This window comes from Erinaceus europaeus, chromosome 12, assembly GCF_950295315.1.
Source record: "Erinaceus europaeus chromosome 12, mEriEur2.1, whole genome shotgun sequence".
Classification (NCBI taxonomy): domain Eukaryota; kingdom Metazoa; phylum Chordata; class Mammalia; order Eulipotyphla; family Erinaceidae; genus Erinaceus; species Erinaceus europaeus.
This window is the reverse complement of record NC_080173.1, coordinates 79,207,538-79,221,708: the sequence shown is the minus strand read 5'-3', so window position 1 is coordinate 79,221,708 and position 14,171 is coordinate 79,207,538. Positions and strand designations below refer to the sequence as shown.

General features: G+C 54.0%; 1 protein-coding gene across 1 annotated transcript in view; it reads right to left on the bottom strand.

Moving 5' to 3' along the window:
• DOC2B (double C2 domain beta) overlaps window positions 1-10,047 on the bottom strand; it is a 28,338-nt gene extending 18,291 nt beyond the window's left edge. Inside the window, exon 1 of the mRNA XM_060204118.1 lies at window positions 9,204-10,047. Within this exon, the coding sequence (XP_060060101.1) occupies window positions 9,204-9,579 (376 nt within the window). The 5' untranslated portion in view covers window positions 9,580-10,047. The remainder of the gene's footprint in view (window positions 1-9,203) is intronic.
• Between the last annotated feature and the right edge of the window lie 4,124 nt (window positions 10,048-14,171).

The following is a 14,171-nucleotide window of genomic DNA, read 5'->3' as shown; positions in this document are numbered from 1 at the left end:
TGGGGTGTGTGTGGGCTCTGCAGTGTGCAAGACCTGCCCATTCATGTCTGACCTGGGTTCTGATCCTGGCTCTGCACATCCTTGCTATGTTACTTCAGACATCTTAGTCAGTGTCTCAGCCTTAGTCTCCCTAACTGCAAAACAGAGCCTCAATGATAGCCACTCAGGACAGTGTGCCTGGAATACAGACAGGGTCCAGGGCTGCTGCAGGAGCACATCCAAGCAAGCATCTTTCTAGACCTAGTCCTCTAAGATGCCTCTCCTGGACCAAACTCCTGCCAGACTGGATCACATCCTCCCAGCCCACATGAAGAGGACTCAGGATGGTCACTTAGGCTTTTCTAAATACCAGACTTCCTCCTGTGACCACTGTGACTGCTCTTAGTGTCACAGACGTGGCTCAGACTAGGGCAGAGTGTGAGCTGATTCTCCCAGCTCAAGATCTCAGGGGGCCTCTCTTTCTGATGTTTTCTTCCTGTCCCTGCCCCTCCTTAGCCAATAGCTTGGGGCTCCTGTTAGCATATCTGCTTCTGGAACACACAAGTCTCTCTCCTGCTTACAAGTGAAGTGGTTTGACCATGAAACCAGGTGAGGACACTGGTTAGAGCTATGCTCAAATTAAGAGTCACCAGGCCAGGGGCTGGCAGATGGCTCACCACTAGAGCACACAATTATGTATATATTTGTTTCTGCTACCAGGGTTATCACTGGGGTTCAGTGCCTGCATGACTCCAATGTTCCCAGCAGCCATTTAATTTCCTCCTCTCTTTCTCTTTCTCTCTCTCTTTAAAAAAATAAGTAAACCTTGGGCGGAGGGTAGATAGCATAATGGTTATGCAAACAGACTCTCATGCCTGAGGCTCCCAGGTTCAATCCCCCACACCACCATAAACCAGAGCTGAACAGTGCTCTGGTTAAAAAAAAATAAAAAAAATAAAAATAAGTAAACCTTTAAATTTTTATTGTATTTACGTAGTCTTAGATAGAGACAGAGAGGGACGGTATAAGAAACCACAGCACCAAAGCTTCCTCCAGTGTGGTGGGAGCTGGGCTTGGAACTGGGCTGTGCACATGGCAAAGCAGCATACTGTCCAAGTCAGATACGTCAGTGGCCCTCTTCTTTTCCCTCTCCCTCTGTCTCTCCCTTCCTGCCTTCCTAGGAGAGAGAGAGAGAGAGAGAAAGAGACAGAAAGGAGAGATACCAGTAGCACTGTTCCATTGCTCATGAAGCTTCCCTCCTGCAGGAGAGGAGGACTGGGGCTTTGAACCTGGGTCCTTGCACATGGTAGCATGTGCACTCTAGCAGGGGCACTGCCATCCAGACCATTAGAGTACACACTATCAAACTTGGGTTTGAACCTCTGGCCACAACATGGGAGCAGCTGCACCGGGAGGCTTCTCAAGCAGTGGTGCAGTGCTGCAGTGTCTCTCCTTCTCCCTGTCTCTCTCCCTTTCTTTTTTTTGCCTCCAGGTTCATTGCTGGGGCTCAGTGTCTGCATCATGACTCCATTGCTCCTGGAGGCCATTCCCTCCCTTTTTTGTTGCCCTTGTTGTTGTAGCTTTGTTGTGGTTATTATTGTTTGTTGCTGGATAGGACAGAGAGAAATGGAGAGAGGAGGGGAAGACAGAGAGGCAAGAGAAAGACAGACACCTGCAGACCTGCTTCACTGCTTGTGAAGCGACTCCCCTACAGGTGGGGAGCCAGGGTCTCGAACCGGGATTCTTACGCTGGTCTTTGCTCTTTGTGCCACGTGCGCTTAACCCACTGCGCTACCGCGCGAACCCTCTCCCTTTCTATCTTTCACTCTCTAACTAAAAACATTTTGCTGGGATTGGTGGAGTTGTGCAGGTTCAGAGCCCCAGCTATAATCCTGGTGGCAAAAATAAATAAATGAATAAATCAAGATGAAAGACAAATGCTAGGTAGTTTCTCTTATATTTGGAACATAGAGAATTGAAACATGAACTTGCAAAAAAAAAAGCAGCCAAATTTTCAATGGTCTCTAAGACTCTGTGAGAACTATGATGACTATTGGTGGGTGAATGGGTAGGGCATACATATGGTGGTGGGTGTGGAACTACATCCTGTAATTTGATTATCTTGTAAACCACTATTAAGGGCTGGGGAAATAGCTCAGCCTGTTAGAGTATCAACTTGTATGCTTGAGGCCTCAGAGGTTCCAGGTTCAATCCCCGGCACCACCTTACACCAGAGCTGAGCAGTGCTCTGGTCCTTTCTCTCTCTCCCTTTCACTCTCTCTGCCTCTTTCATAATAAATAAACCTTAAAACAAACAAATGAAAAACCAAACCACTATTAAATTATGAGCAGAGGGCTGGGTGGTGGTGTATATGGTTGGGCTCACGTTACAATATTCAAGGACCTGGGTTCAAGACCCTGGTCCCCACCTGCAGGGGGAAAGCTTTGCGAGTGGTGAAACAGTGCTGCAGGTGTCTTTCTCTCCCCCTCTCTATCTCTCCCTACCCTCTCGATTTCTGGCTGTCTCTACCCAATAAAGACAATAAAAGTAATTAAATCGTGAGTGGAGTGGAGTTCTGAATGAAGCCCAGGCCCTTTGTCCTGTAGAGAGCCTGAGCCTTAGCCCTTAGCATCATAGCCCCTCTGTGTGCAGGCGGGCAGGCAGGGATGCTGTGGAGGGGGTGTGGGAGCCCAGGTGCTATAACAGCTAACACAGCTAGAGGTCCAAGATCCTCTGGGCCTCCACTTTTGTCACAGTGTTGTCCAAAGTGGCTGTCCTATGGCAGTGTCCATCCAGGGTCCAGAGATTCCTGCCTCCATCATAGCTGTGTCACCAACAAGGATGCTCAGTTACATGGCTGGCCCTTTCAAACCAACCTGCCCTCCAGGCGCTCCCTCCAGGGGCTCAGGGAGGTGCCCGTGTTTAAGGTCTGCTATCTCTGCCTTGGTCTGGCTCCAGAGGAGGGTGAGCCAGGGAGAGTGGGGTTTTCTGCTGCCCACTGGAAGAGTCAGTTCCAGAATGAGGGATCCCCCAGTCTTATTTATTTATCTACCTATCTATTTATCTATCTATCTATCTAATTTTTTTTAAAAAAATATTTATTTATTATTTATTCCCTTTTTCTGCTCTTGTTTTATTGTTGTAGTTATGATTGATGTTGTTGTAGTTAGATAGGACAGAGAGAAATGGAGAGAGGAGGGGAAGACAGAGAAGGGGAGGGAAAGATAGACACCTGCAGACCTGCTTCACCACTTGTGAAGTGACTCCCCTGCAGCTGGGGAGCCCGGGGCTCGAACCGGGATTCTTAGGCCGGTCATTGCGTTTTGTGCCACCTGCGCTTAACCTGCTGCGCTACCGCCTGACTCCCTTCCTTATTTATCTATTTTTACCAGAGCATTGCTCAGCTTTGGCTTATGGTGGTGTGGAGACTGAACCTGGGACTTTGGTGCCTGAGGCATGAAAGCCTTTTCCCATAACCACTACACTATCTCTTGAGACCTCTCCTGCCCTAGTAAGGCTTGTCTGTGCCTTCCTGAGAAGGAAGAGTGGGCCTGGCACTACTCCAGGGTGGGATTCCATTATCCCAGGCTGGGGCTGATGAACTGCATTCCAGGCTAATAGAGGTTCTATAAGAAGTGCTGTTTTTTTTTTTCTTTTTGCCTCCAGGGTTATTACTGGGGCTTGGTGCCTGCTCTAGGAATCCACTGCTCCTGGAGGCCATTGTTTTCCCCCACTGTTGTTGTCGTTGGATAGGACAGAAAGAAATCAAGAGAGGAGGGGAAGACAGAGAGGGGGAGAGAAAGAAGGCCTGCTTCACCGCTTGTGAAGCGACTCCCCTGCAGGTGGGGAGCCAGGATCCTTACGCTGGTCCTTGCATTTCACCACTTGTAAAGCTTTCTTCCTACAGGTGGTGACTCAGGGCTTGAACCTGGGTCCTTGTACATGGTGGTGTGTGTGCTCAACCAGGTGTGCCACCACCTGGCTCCCTCCTTTTTTAAAAATATTTATTTATTTTTCTTTTGTTGCCCTTGTTTTTTATTGTTATTATAGTTATTATTGTTGTTGTCATTGATGTTGTAGATAGGACAGAGAGAAATGGAGAGAGGAGGGGAAGACAGAGAGGGGGAGAGAAAGATAGACACCTGCAGACCTGCTTCACTGCCTGTGAAGCGACTCCCCTGCAGGTGGGGAGCCAGGGGCTCTAACTGACATCCTTACGTTGGTTCTTGCGCTTCGCGCCACTTGTGCTCAACCCTCCCAACTCCCCCTCTGCTGCACTATCACCCGACTCCCCTTCCTTTCCTTTCTATGTGTTGCTGGGAGTGAGCCAGGGGCCTCACATATATGATACTGATACTGCTGAGTGGATTTCCTGGTTCAATTTTTTTTTTTTTTTCAATTTACCAGCTCAGCTCTGTTTTATGGTGTAGCAGGAGATTGAACCTGGGACTTCAGAGCCTCAGGAATTAGAGTCTCTGCATAACCATTATGCGGTCCGGGTGGTAGTGCAGCAGATTAAGCATACCTGGTGTGAAGCGCAAAGACTGGAGCAAAGATCCCGGTTCAAGCCCCCAGCTCCCCACCTGAAGGGGAGTTGCTTCACAGGCAGTGAAGCAGGTCTGCGGGTGGCTATCTTTCTCTTCCCCTCTCTGTCTTCCCCTCCTCTCTCCGTTTCTCTCTGTCCTATCCAACAACAACAATAGTAACAACAACGATAAACAACAAGGACAACAAAAAAAGGGGAAAAATAGCCTCCAGGAGCAGTGGATTTGTGGTGCTGGCACTGAGCGCCAGTGATAACCCTGGAAACAAACAAACAAACAAACAAACAATCCCACATAACCAATATGCTATCAATCTTGCCCCTGGCTCAATTTTTCATTCTTTATTGTTTTGAAAGAGGGAAGGAGGGAGGCAAAGAAGAGAGTGGGAGAGGCAAAGAGACAGACAGACACACAGAGAGAGACCACAGCACCACTCCACCATCCATGGAGCTCCGCCAAGTGTTATCTATGGTATCCTCATGTGGTATCAGAGTTGAAGTCTGGGCCTCGCGTACAGCAAGGCATGTGCTCTACTGGGTGAGCTATCTCCTGATCCCTTAACTAATTTCTTCTTTTGAGGGCACTGGGGATCAAAGCCAGGGCCTTACAGACATAAGGCATGTGCTCTACTACCCAACTATAACATCACCCTGTAGCTGAAATCTTAGGAGTATACAAAGGAAAAACAAAAGAGACAAGAAGCTGTCTGTGGGTGAAGTGCTGGGCCATGTCCTGCAGAGCCTTCTGACCTGGAAAAGCACCCTCGGGGTGAAGGGGCAGGTGAGGGTGCTTGTCAGTGTGAGCTGGGGGCCCTGCCCTCAAGCCACTCAAGTCACATGCCCTGGCTGAAGTTTAATATCTTTGGAAAAATAATAAGGATTGGTCACTAATGGGCATCTGAGAGTTGTCACCTGCTTGTTGATAATTATAGAACCTTAATGGGGCTAATTCAGAGAAAAATCAAGGCCCTGTCGGTTCCTCTCAGGCTCAGCTGATGGAGACTGACAGCACCGCTCTGACCTTGGCCAATACCCCGCCTTTCCTCCTCCTCACACCCCTGAAAATAGGAAACATGCCCTGATTTTTTTTTTTTAAAAGAAAAGTGTCAGCCTTTCAAATAGGAAACAAACAATGACAAGAACCATAGACATTAATCAAACCTGAGCTGAAAGCATTTCAACATTGGGGAAACTGAGGCACTGGGCTAGGTACTGTGGGGGTTCAAAGGAGAATGAGTTGATTGACCCTGCTTCTAAAGCTCAGAGAACCTAGAGAATTAGAATGTCTAATAAATTGCAAGGGCTCGGGTTCAAGTCCCTGGTCTTTACCTGCAGTGGGAGGGAAGCCTCATGAGTGGTAAAGCAGTGCTGCAGGTGTCTCTCTGTCTATCTTCCCCTCCCCTCTCTATTTCTCAGTCTCTACCCAATAATAATCAACTAATTCCCCTGATTTAAAGTGTTCAAAGGTCCTCCGTCACCTCCTGGACTCTGTTCACCCTCCTTGGTTTAGCATCAAAGCTCCCTGCCACAGGATCACTTTGGTCTCACATCAGTCTTTTCCTCTTGCTTTAGTCGCTTGGCTATGTTGTCTCCATTGCACTTTGCTTTTTCTCCCCCCTGGACCTCCCTCTCTCCCTCCCCAGCCTCAGAGCTGGGCCCTCTGGGTAAGTGAGCTTTGTATAAACCAGCATTTCCCATGAGGGTTTCTGCTACTCTGTCCTCATTACAGGGCAACATGTATGTCTCTGTGCCCATAAACTCCCTGATGTCAGAAGTCATGTTTCAGGCATTCCTGGATCCCTGTGCCCTGCACAATGCCTGCCATGTAGCTGATCTTGTAAGGTTGACTACACAGAAATATTAACGACAGTTCTGGGAAGAGCAAGACTGGGTTCAAAGGCAGAGGACTCAGAAGCAGTGGGAACTTGGAAATGACCACAGTCGAGGGCAGAAGAAGCAGGCTTACTGGTGATTGATTCCCCACTGCACCCGTGCCCCAAATCTCCCCCCAACCCACATCAGTCCCAACCCTGCCCCGGGTGAGTCACACATGTGATGCAGTTCTGGCCAATAAGACAGAAGGACAGGTCCCCTGGGGACACTGGGAAAGGCTTCCTTATACTTAATGTGAGCCATGAGAATAAAAATGGGTCCTTATTAAATTTAGGAGCTTGCTATCACATGTGGCACCTGGAACTGCCACAGTCACCTTGAACCGCAAAGGGTGGGCAGCCCAGGAAGAAGAGGACTAAGAGGAAAAAAAGCCCAGAGCTACCTGCTGCTGAACCCTCTTAGAATCTACTCTCAACTGTCCCCTGGAGGACAGCACAGGGGCTCTCTGTTACATGCAGCCTAAGGCATTCTCGGGGTTATAGTTATGAAGAACCTTTGTAAGGTGTTCCACCGGCGGGAAGTGGGTGGTACAGCACCTTGGGCAGGGGGCAGTGCAGGCAGAGGTGTGGGGTACAGGCCCACCAAGGGGACAGTGAGCAATGGGGTTCAGCTCAGCCAGGTGGCAGGTGGACAGCAGGGGGTAGGACTGACTCCAACTTTCACTGAGACCTCTCTCCAGCACCACTCCTCATTGAGTTCTGTTTGGAATGAGGGGATTTTTATGCTTGTGCCTTGAGGTGACTTAAAGAATGGACTCTAAAGAGAAGGATGAAAAGGCCAAATAAATAAACAACACCACACTCCACTCACAGCCTTGGACAACAGAGCAACCGCCCTAATTTCTTCTTGTCATAACAGAGATAATCCAATAATTAGGGCAGCAAATAGCATAACCCTGGCTAAAGCCATAATGAACCATCTGGCTTGAATCATTTAGGCTTATTTCAGGGATCTGGCTGTCAGGGCTGAGAGGGGGCACGGCCTGGGGGTCTGGGCAGAAAGCAGTTGGGTCCCAGAACCTGGGCCCTGACCACCTGTGTGGGCAGGGGCCAACATCTGTGCTTCTGGGATGTTTGCTGGGTCACTGGTGGGCTCCACCTGCAGGAGGCCCAGGTTTGAGAGGGGTTGGCACTTGGACTGGCTCAGCCACGCCACCCTCTCCTACCATGATTCAGCAGGGGTCTACAGCCATGGGTGTGGCCAGTCCACAGCTTACACTGCTGCTGGCTCCCTGAGTCTGTCTCCTGTATGGACAGGGGGCTCTCTGGGAGCAGGGCACCAGTCCCTCTAGTCTTTCTCTGCTGCTGGGACTGTGCTCTATGAGCTGATGGAGAGCACTGGAGATGGGGGCCACTGGTACAAGTTAAAATTTTTCTGGTCCCCTCCTTGCCTGTAGGTACAGGGAGAGCCAAGAGAAGGAACCAGACCTCTCACCTCTCAGCTGTCTGCCATCCAGAGGGCTGCTGGTGGCACCAGGAGGGTTGCTTGGAGTTCAGGCCGCAGCCCTGACCTGCCGGCTCCCTCCCTTGGCTTAGTGGAAAAGATACAGGGGACAGGCTCCCCATCCTTTTCCTGGAGGTGCCTTTTCACTCAGCACATCCAAAGGGGTGACCTGGGTCCCAGATCAGGCCTACTCAGAGGTACAGCAGGTGGGGATGTGCTCCGTCTGGAAGACCAGGAGCTGGGGGTGGGAAAGATTCAGGGCGCAGCTTTAAGAGCATTAACCTCTCCCAACACAATTCCTGCAAACTGGACCGTCTCTGGGTCCCCACTCCCGGGGCAGGGCCTCAGCACAGAGGCTGTGGTCCAGGCTGAGTAAGTGCTCAGCAGGCATTTCTGCACCCAGCCAAGTCTCACCTCGCTTCTGCCCATCCTCGGGGGGGAGGGGGCTTCTAGACAGGGCCAGGGAGCTCTGCCACCCCCTCCGTCACTCCCACGCGATAACACGGGTGCCCCCACCTTCCACTTCCAGAAGCTCATTTTAGGCTACGGAGACGCCAGTCCTCCTCCCACAGGCCTAGAGGAGCTCCCAGAGGCAGCGCAGCCACCCTCCTGCACAGAGCGGGGGGATGGGGCCAGGCGGGCGGGGGGGGGGGTGCACGGCGACCCCCAAAGGCTCCCTTCCCAGGCGGGCGGCGATGCGGGCTGCTTTTCCGCGTGTGAGAGCGGCGCCCCTGGGCTGCAGAGGGGCGGAGGGGGGCTCCCCAGTCCGACCCCCAGCCCGTGCCCAGCCGCTACATCTCCAGCCTCGGTTTCCCCCGCAGCCCCGGGTCGGGGTGGGTGGGGTGAGCAGGCACCCCGAGAGACTGGAAGGGGGTCAGAACCCGCGGCGGCTGAGCCTCGAGCCCGGGGACCCCGGCGCCAGCCTGCTCCCTCGGGCCCGGGCCTCCCGGCCGGGGGGAAACAAACATTAACAGGTGGGCGAAGGTCGGCGGGTGCCCGCGCCCCGGAGGAGGCGCCGCCAAGGCTTTTCCAAAGGACAAGCGGCCCCGCGCTCCCCGGCCCCGCCCGCCTCCTCATCTCACCTCCCGCTCGGACCCTGGGCCGCGGGCCGGGCCTGTGCGGGCTCCGAGCGGTCAGCAGCAACTGGTGTCTCCCGGGGCGCCGCTCCGCCCTTCCCCGGAACAAAGCCGCGGGCGCCCCGCGGGCGGGCCGAGAGGGGGCGCGGCGCGGGCTCGGGGGCTCGGGGGCTCGGGGGCTCGGGGCGCCGGGGCCCGGACCCGGGACACCCCCAGGGGGCGCCGCCCAACTTCCCGGCGCCGCGGCGGCGGCAGGCGGCCAACTCACTGCAGTCGTCGGACTCGTAGCCGTCGGCGTCCGGCTCGTCCTCGGGCGGCTTGGCGGGCGGCCGCGCGGGGCCGGGGCCGGGGCCGGGGCCGGGGCTCGAGCTGGCGCCGTAGGCTCCGAAGAGCTGGTCCACATCCTCGTCGTCGTCGCGGGCGCCGTCGGAGGGGCTGCGGCGCGCGGCGCGGGCTGCGGGCGGCGCGGACGAGTCGGGGGGCGCGGCGGCGCGGGGGCCGGCGGCAGGGGGCAGGCCCCGCGGGAAGCGGGGGAAGTAGTCGGAGATCTGCTTGATGGGCCGGATGGGGCCGGGGCACACGTCGATGGCCATATGCTCCTGGATGCTGATGGTCGCCTTCTCCCCGCGCCGCCGGTGGGTCATGCAGGCAGCGCGGCCCGGCCCGGGCGCGGCCCGGCTCGGCCCCGGCCGGGGGCGGCTCAGCGGGCCCGGGGGGGCGCGGCGGGGGCTGCGGCCATGGCGGGCGGCGCCCCCGGACGGCCCTGACGCGGCTGCTGCCTGCTCGGCGGCGGCCGGCGCGAGTGGCTGCCCGGGGCCGGCAGGCGGGGGGCGGGCTCAGCCCGCGTCACCCGGTAGCAGCCAAGCAGTGTGAGTGTGCGGGCTGCGCGGGCTGCGCGGGCTGCGCGGGCGGAGGAGCAGCGGCGCCGCACTCACTCGCTCTCACACCGGCGCGCACGCCGGCCCGGGACCCCGCGCGCGCACACGGCGGGCGGCCCAGCTCCACGCGGCTGAGCGCAGGCACCGGGGCGTACACACGTGTGCAGACAGACACGGCCCCGTAGGCCCCCGGCGCACACCTGCCAACTGCGCGCTCAGTCGCACCCGCACCCGCACCCGCACCCGCACTAGTCGGCCGAGGTGGCTGGGGGCATCTCTTACCCACCCACCCACACAGAGGTGCAAGGAGCACAGCCCCCCTATTCTCCCAGGGGCCGTAACAGGACGCTACACACCCACAGTGGTGGTATGGGGACTCCACTAGGGACCCCACTCACTCTTCCCCGGGATCCAACAGGACACAGAATCGCACTCCTAGGAGTGTGGGGTCAGACTGCTGGGACACCAGCAGGTGCGTGAGTCCTCAGCTGTCCAAGGTCATTGCGGACAGTGTGGGGCCCCTCCCTCCCGGGTCCCTAGTCAGTGAGTGGTTTGAGGGACTGTGTTCTACACCACTCCATGGGGACAGGGTGGTCAGAAGGGCTGAGAGCAGGCAGGATCTGGGCAGGAGACCCTCCCTCCCAGCACAGCCTCCACAATCAGGTAAAGACTCCCCTCCCCCCCAGTCAGCCCAGCTGCCTGTGCCTTGCTGGGAGCACAACTCCATTGAGACCCTAGAGAGGGACCTGTGGCTGTTTGGGCAGGTGTGTCTCAGGAAAGCCAAAACCGGGGCTATAGAATCCTGTTTGTTCTCTGGTTTCCACGGACATAGCCGAGAGGCTTATCTTCTTAGTTAAGTCTCCTCTGAGACACAGTGAGAGTCGCCAAGCCAATGCCTCCCTCCGGTTCCCACCATCATACCCACGGAGGGGTGGGGGCAGAGAGGAGAGGCCAGGTCCAGCTCTCATGGCCTCTGGCTGCATCATTCTGGTGAGAGTTGACTCTCTCTGAACCTTGGTTTCCTCATCTGTGAAATGGGGCCATATTTCATTTGGCTGCCTAAGGGTGAGGTGTTGGGTGCACAGAGCAGTCCCCCCAGGGTAATTCTCATTTCTCCCTGGGGAGATGGGCCTCACTGGGAAGAGAGAGTGGGGAATACGTGCTGCCACATGTAAGTTCTGACTGGCTGGTCTCTGTGTTTCTTTGAGGAGTGCTGGCACTGTCATTTCAGTGAGCCTTCCTGAGGGGTTGCTTTCTGGCTTTGCAGGGGAGGGAACTAAAGGTCAGACCCAGTGACTTGACCTGGTGGGTGGGGGGCTGTTGGCTGGTGGCAGAGCTGGGATTAGACTCTCATGTCCTGACATTGATCAGAGTGGAACTGGAAACCCAAGTAAAACATGACTTTTTTTTTTTTTTCCCTCCAGGGTTATGGTGCCTGCTCCTGGAGGCCATTTTTTCCCATTTTGTTGCCCTTGTTGTTTATTGTTGTTATTATTATTATTATTGCTGTTATTGTTGTTGGATAGGACAGAGAGAAGTCAAGAGAGGAGGGGAAGACAGAGGGGGGAGAGAAAGATAAACACCTGCAGACCTGCTTCACCACCTGTGAAGTGACCACCCTGAAGGTGGGGAGCCAGGGGCTTGAACTAGGATCCTTATGCCAGTCCTTGCGCTTTGTAGTATGTGCACTTAACCTGCTGTGCTGCCGCCTGGTCCCCAAATCTGACTTTCTAAAGCTCCTTTTGAGGCTTCTTGGACAAAACTGAGGAGGAAGGGGCCAGAAGGATAGCTCACTGGGGAGGGTGCCTGCCTTGCCACAAACAGAGACTAGGTTTGAGCCCTGGTACCACATGGGATGGGCTATGGCACTCAGGTGCTGTGGTGTCTGGCCCTCTCTCTTTTATCTGAATGAGAACCAACCAATCAAACCAGCAAAAACAACCTTCCTGGAGCAGTGAAATTATGTATGTGAGAGGAAGCCCAGAAGGTGGTGTAGTGGCTAGAATGTTGGACTTTAAAGCATGAGGTCTTGTAACTGGAGAAATAACTGGCAGAAAGCTGGACTTATTATATACCTGAGGTTCCTGATTCAGTCCCTAGCACTGCATGTACCACAGTGTGCTCTGGCTTCTTTCTTTCCTCTCTGTGTCTCATGTGAATCTCTCTCATATGAAATCAATAAAATAAATCTTTAAAAAATAAATAAAGTATGAGGTCCTGAGTTTGATCTCCAGAATCAGATGTGCCAGAATGATGCTCGGAATCTCTCTTTCCTTCCTTTAATAAATGAGTAAATGTTTGAAAAAAAAAAGGTGAGAAGGAAGAGAGGCTATGGGGACCAAGAACTGTAGGTGTTCCAGTGAGTATGAACTGACCTAGCGGCTCCCCAGAGACAACTGGGGCTCCCAGTGGGAGAACAAGTTAGCCTCCCCAGAGTCAAAGGCCCAGGGAAGGGCAGGAGAGCCCGGGAGCCCAGCTGCCACAGACACAGCGGGGGTTTCTCATTTCCAGGAATGCTTAAGGGGATTAGTCCTGAAACAAGCACAGAGTGACTCCTTTTGTGCCATCTGCAAAGTGATTATGTAATTACTGAAGGCCTTAAAGCCACTGCTTCTTAATCTTTTCCCTTGAGGAGTAGGATGGTGTCATCTCACAGATGGGGAAACTGAGGCTCTAGGAGGTCAGGGAGTGGAACTGAGAACCGAATATCCTACCCCTGCCCTTGCCCCTGCAAAGGGATGTCAAGGTTGTACTTCTGTGCTCGTTGGGGCTAGGGCCACAAAGAAGGTTTGTTGACCATTCCCTCCTGGTCTTTTGGTTTTTCTTGGGGTCTGACATTTTTAGAGGATCCACTCATCACTCCTGACTCTCAGGAAAGTCTGCAAGAAGTAAGATGGATAACCCCAAGACATCAAGACAAGGACCCATAGGGCAGGAAAACATGGTGTTATTGGGTGATCTCTGGCTAGTGGTGGAACTGAAAGCCACACACACAGAGGCCTGACTGGGGGCTTGAACCTGGGTCCTTGCCCATGATAACACATGCTTCTTCCTCCTGGGTCTGACTTTGGGCAAGAGGCTCCTCTTGGCCCCTGGTTTCCTCTGTGGGATTTAGAAGGCTGTGAACAACCTCATAATGACAGAAGGTGAAGACAGGTTTGAAGTGCCTGGGGTCAGTAGACTTTATCCCTTTATTCTGTCTTCTTGCGTGGACCATCCCCTGCCTGCACCGACTTCTGCTGGCTGCAAGGACTGGTGGAGCCTCCCACTGGCTTGTCTGAGGGTCTTCAAGCCTCCAAATGTGCTCAGGCCCCACCATTCACGTTATTTCCCACTCTCCCCTCCTGGCTTGGCAGCAGGATGGGGAAAACAGTGAGGGGAGAGTCTGTCCTTAGCATCACTCCGCAGGAACCCTGTACTCAAGCTTCCTTGCCCCCCTGCTTCTCCCAGAGGGCTTCTGAACTTTTCTGCCTCATCCCTGTCTTTGAAAAATGGCCCATCTGCTCCCCCCCATGCTTGTTAATAATGCAGGTCCCAGGCCCCTGCCTCACACCCACTGACTCAGACATGTGTGTGAAGATTCAGAACACACCCTACCAAGCACCCCTGGATTATTTTTATACATAGCTACTTCTATGAGATTCACTGGTTCAGAGGTGTTAATGGTTTACTGCAGGGGCTCTCGCCTGCCTCTGCACTGCTCTATGAGAGACCCTTGTGGGTGGAGCCCAGTGGAACCTCTACGGTGCACTGCCAGTCAGTCCAAGCCTCCCCACTGTGGACACTGACACCTCTCTACTGGCTGAGTGACCAGCAGGGCCCTTCTTACTCTCCAGCAAGTGGCTGATGTCTTAGAGGAACACAGCTCTGTCCTGCCCTCATCCAGCTGTGTGTCCTTGCCTGGTATCTCTGCCTGGTGTCCCTGTGCCCAGGGAGGAAAGGCCTGGCACTGGGCTCATATGTGTCTGAGTTTCCACTCTTCCTGGTTCCCGTGACCAGTTTTTGTATTAGCATGAACTTTTTTTTCCCTCCAGGGTTATTGTTGGGGCTCAGTGCCTGGACCATGAATCCACTGATCCTGGAAGCCATTTCTCCCCCTTTTGTTGCCCTTGTTGTTGTTATTATTGATGTCATTCATTGTTGGATAGGACAGAGAGAAATAGAGAGGAGGGGAAGACAGAGAGGGGGAGAGAAAGATAGACACCTGCAGACCTGCTTCACCGTCTGTGAAGCAACTCCCCTGCAGGTGGGGAGCAGGGGGCTCGAACTGGGATCCTTATGCTGGTCCTTGCGCTTTGTGCCACCTGCGCTTAACCCACTGCACTACCGCCCAACCCCAACTTTTTTTTTTTTTTGCT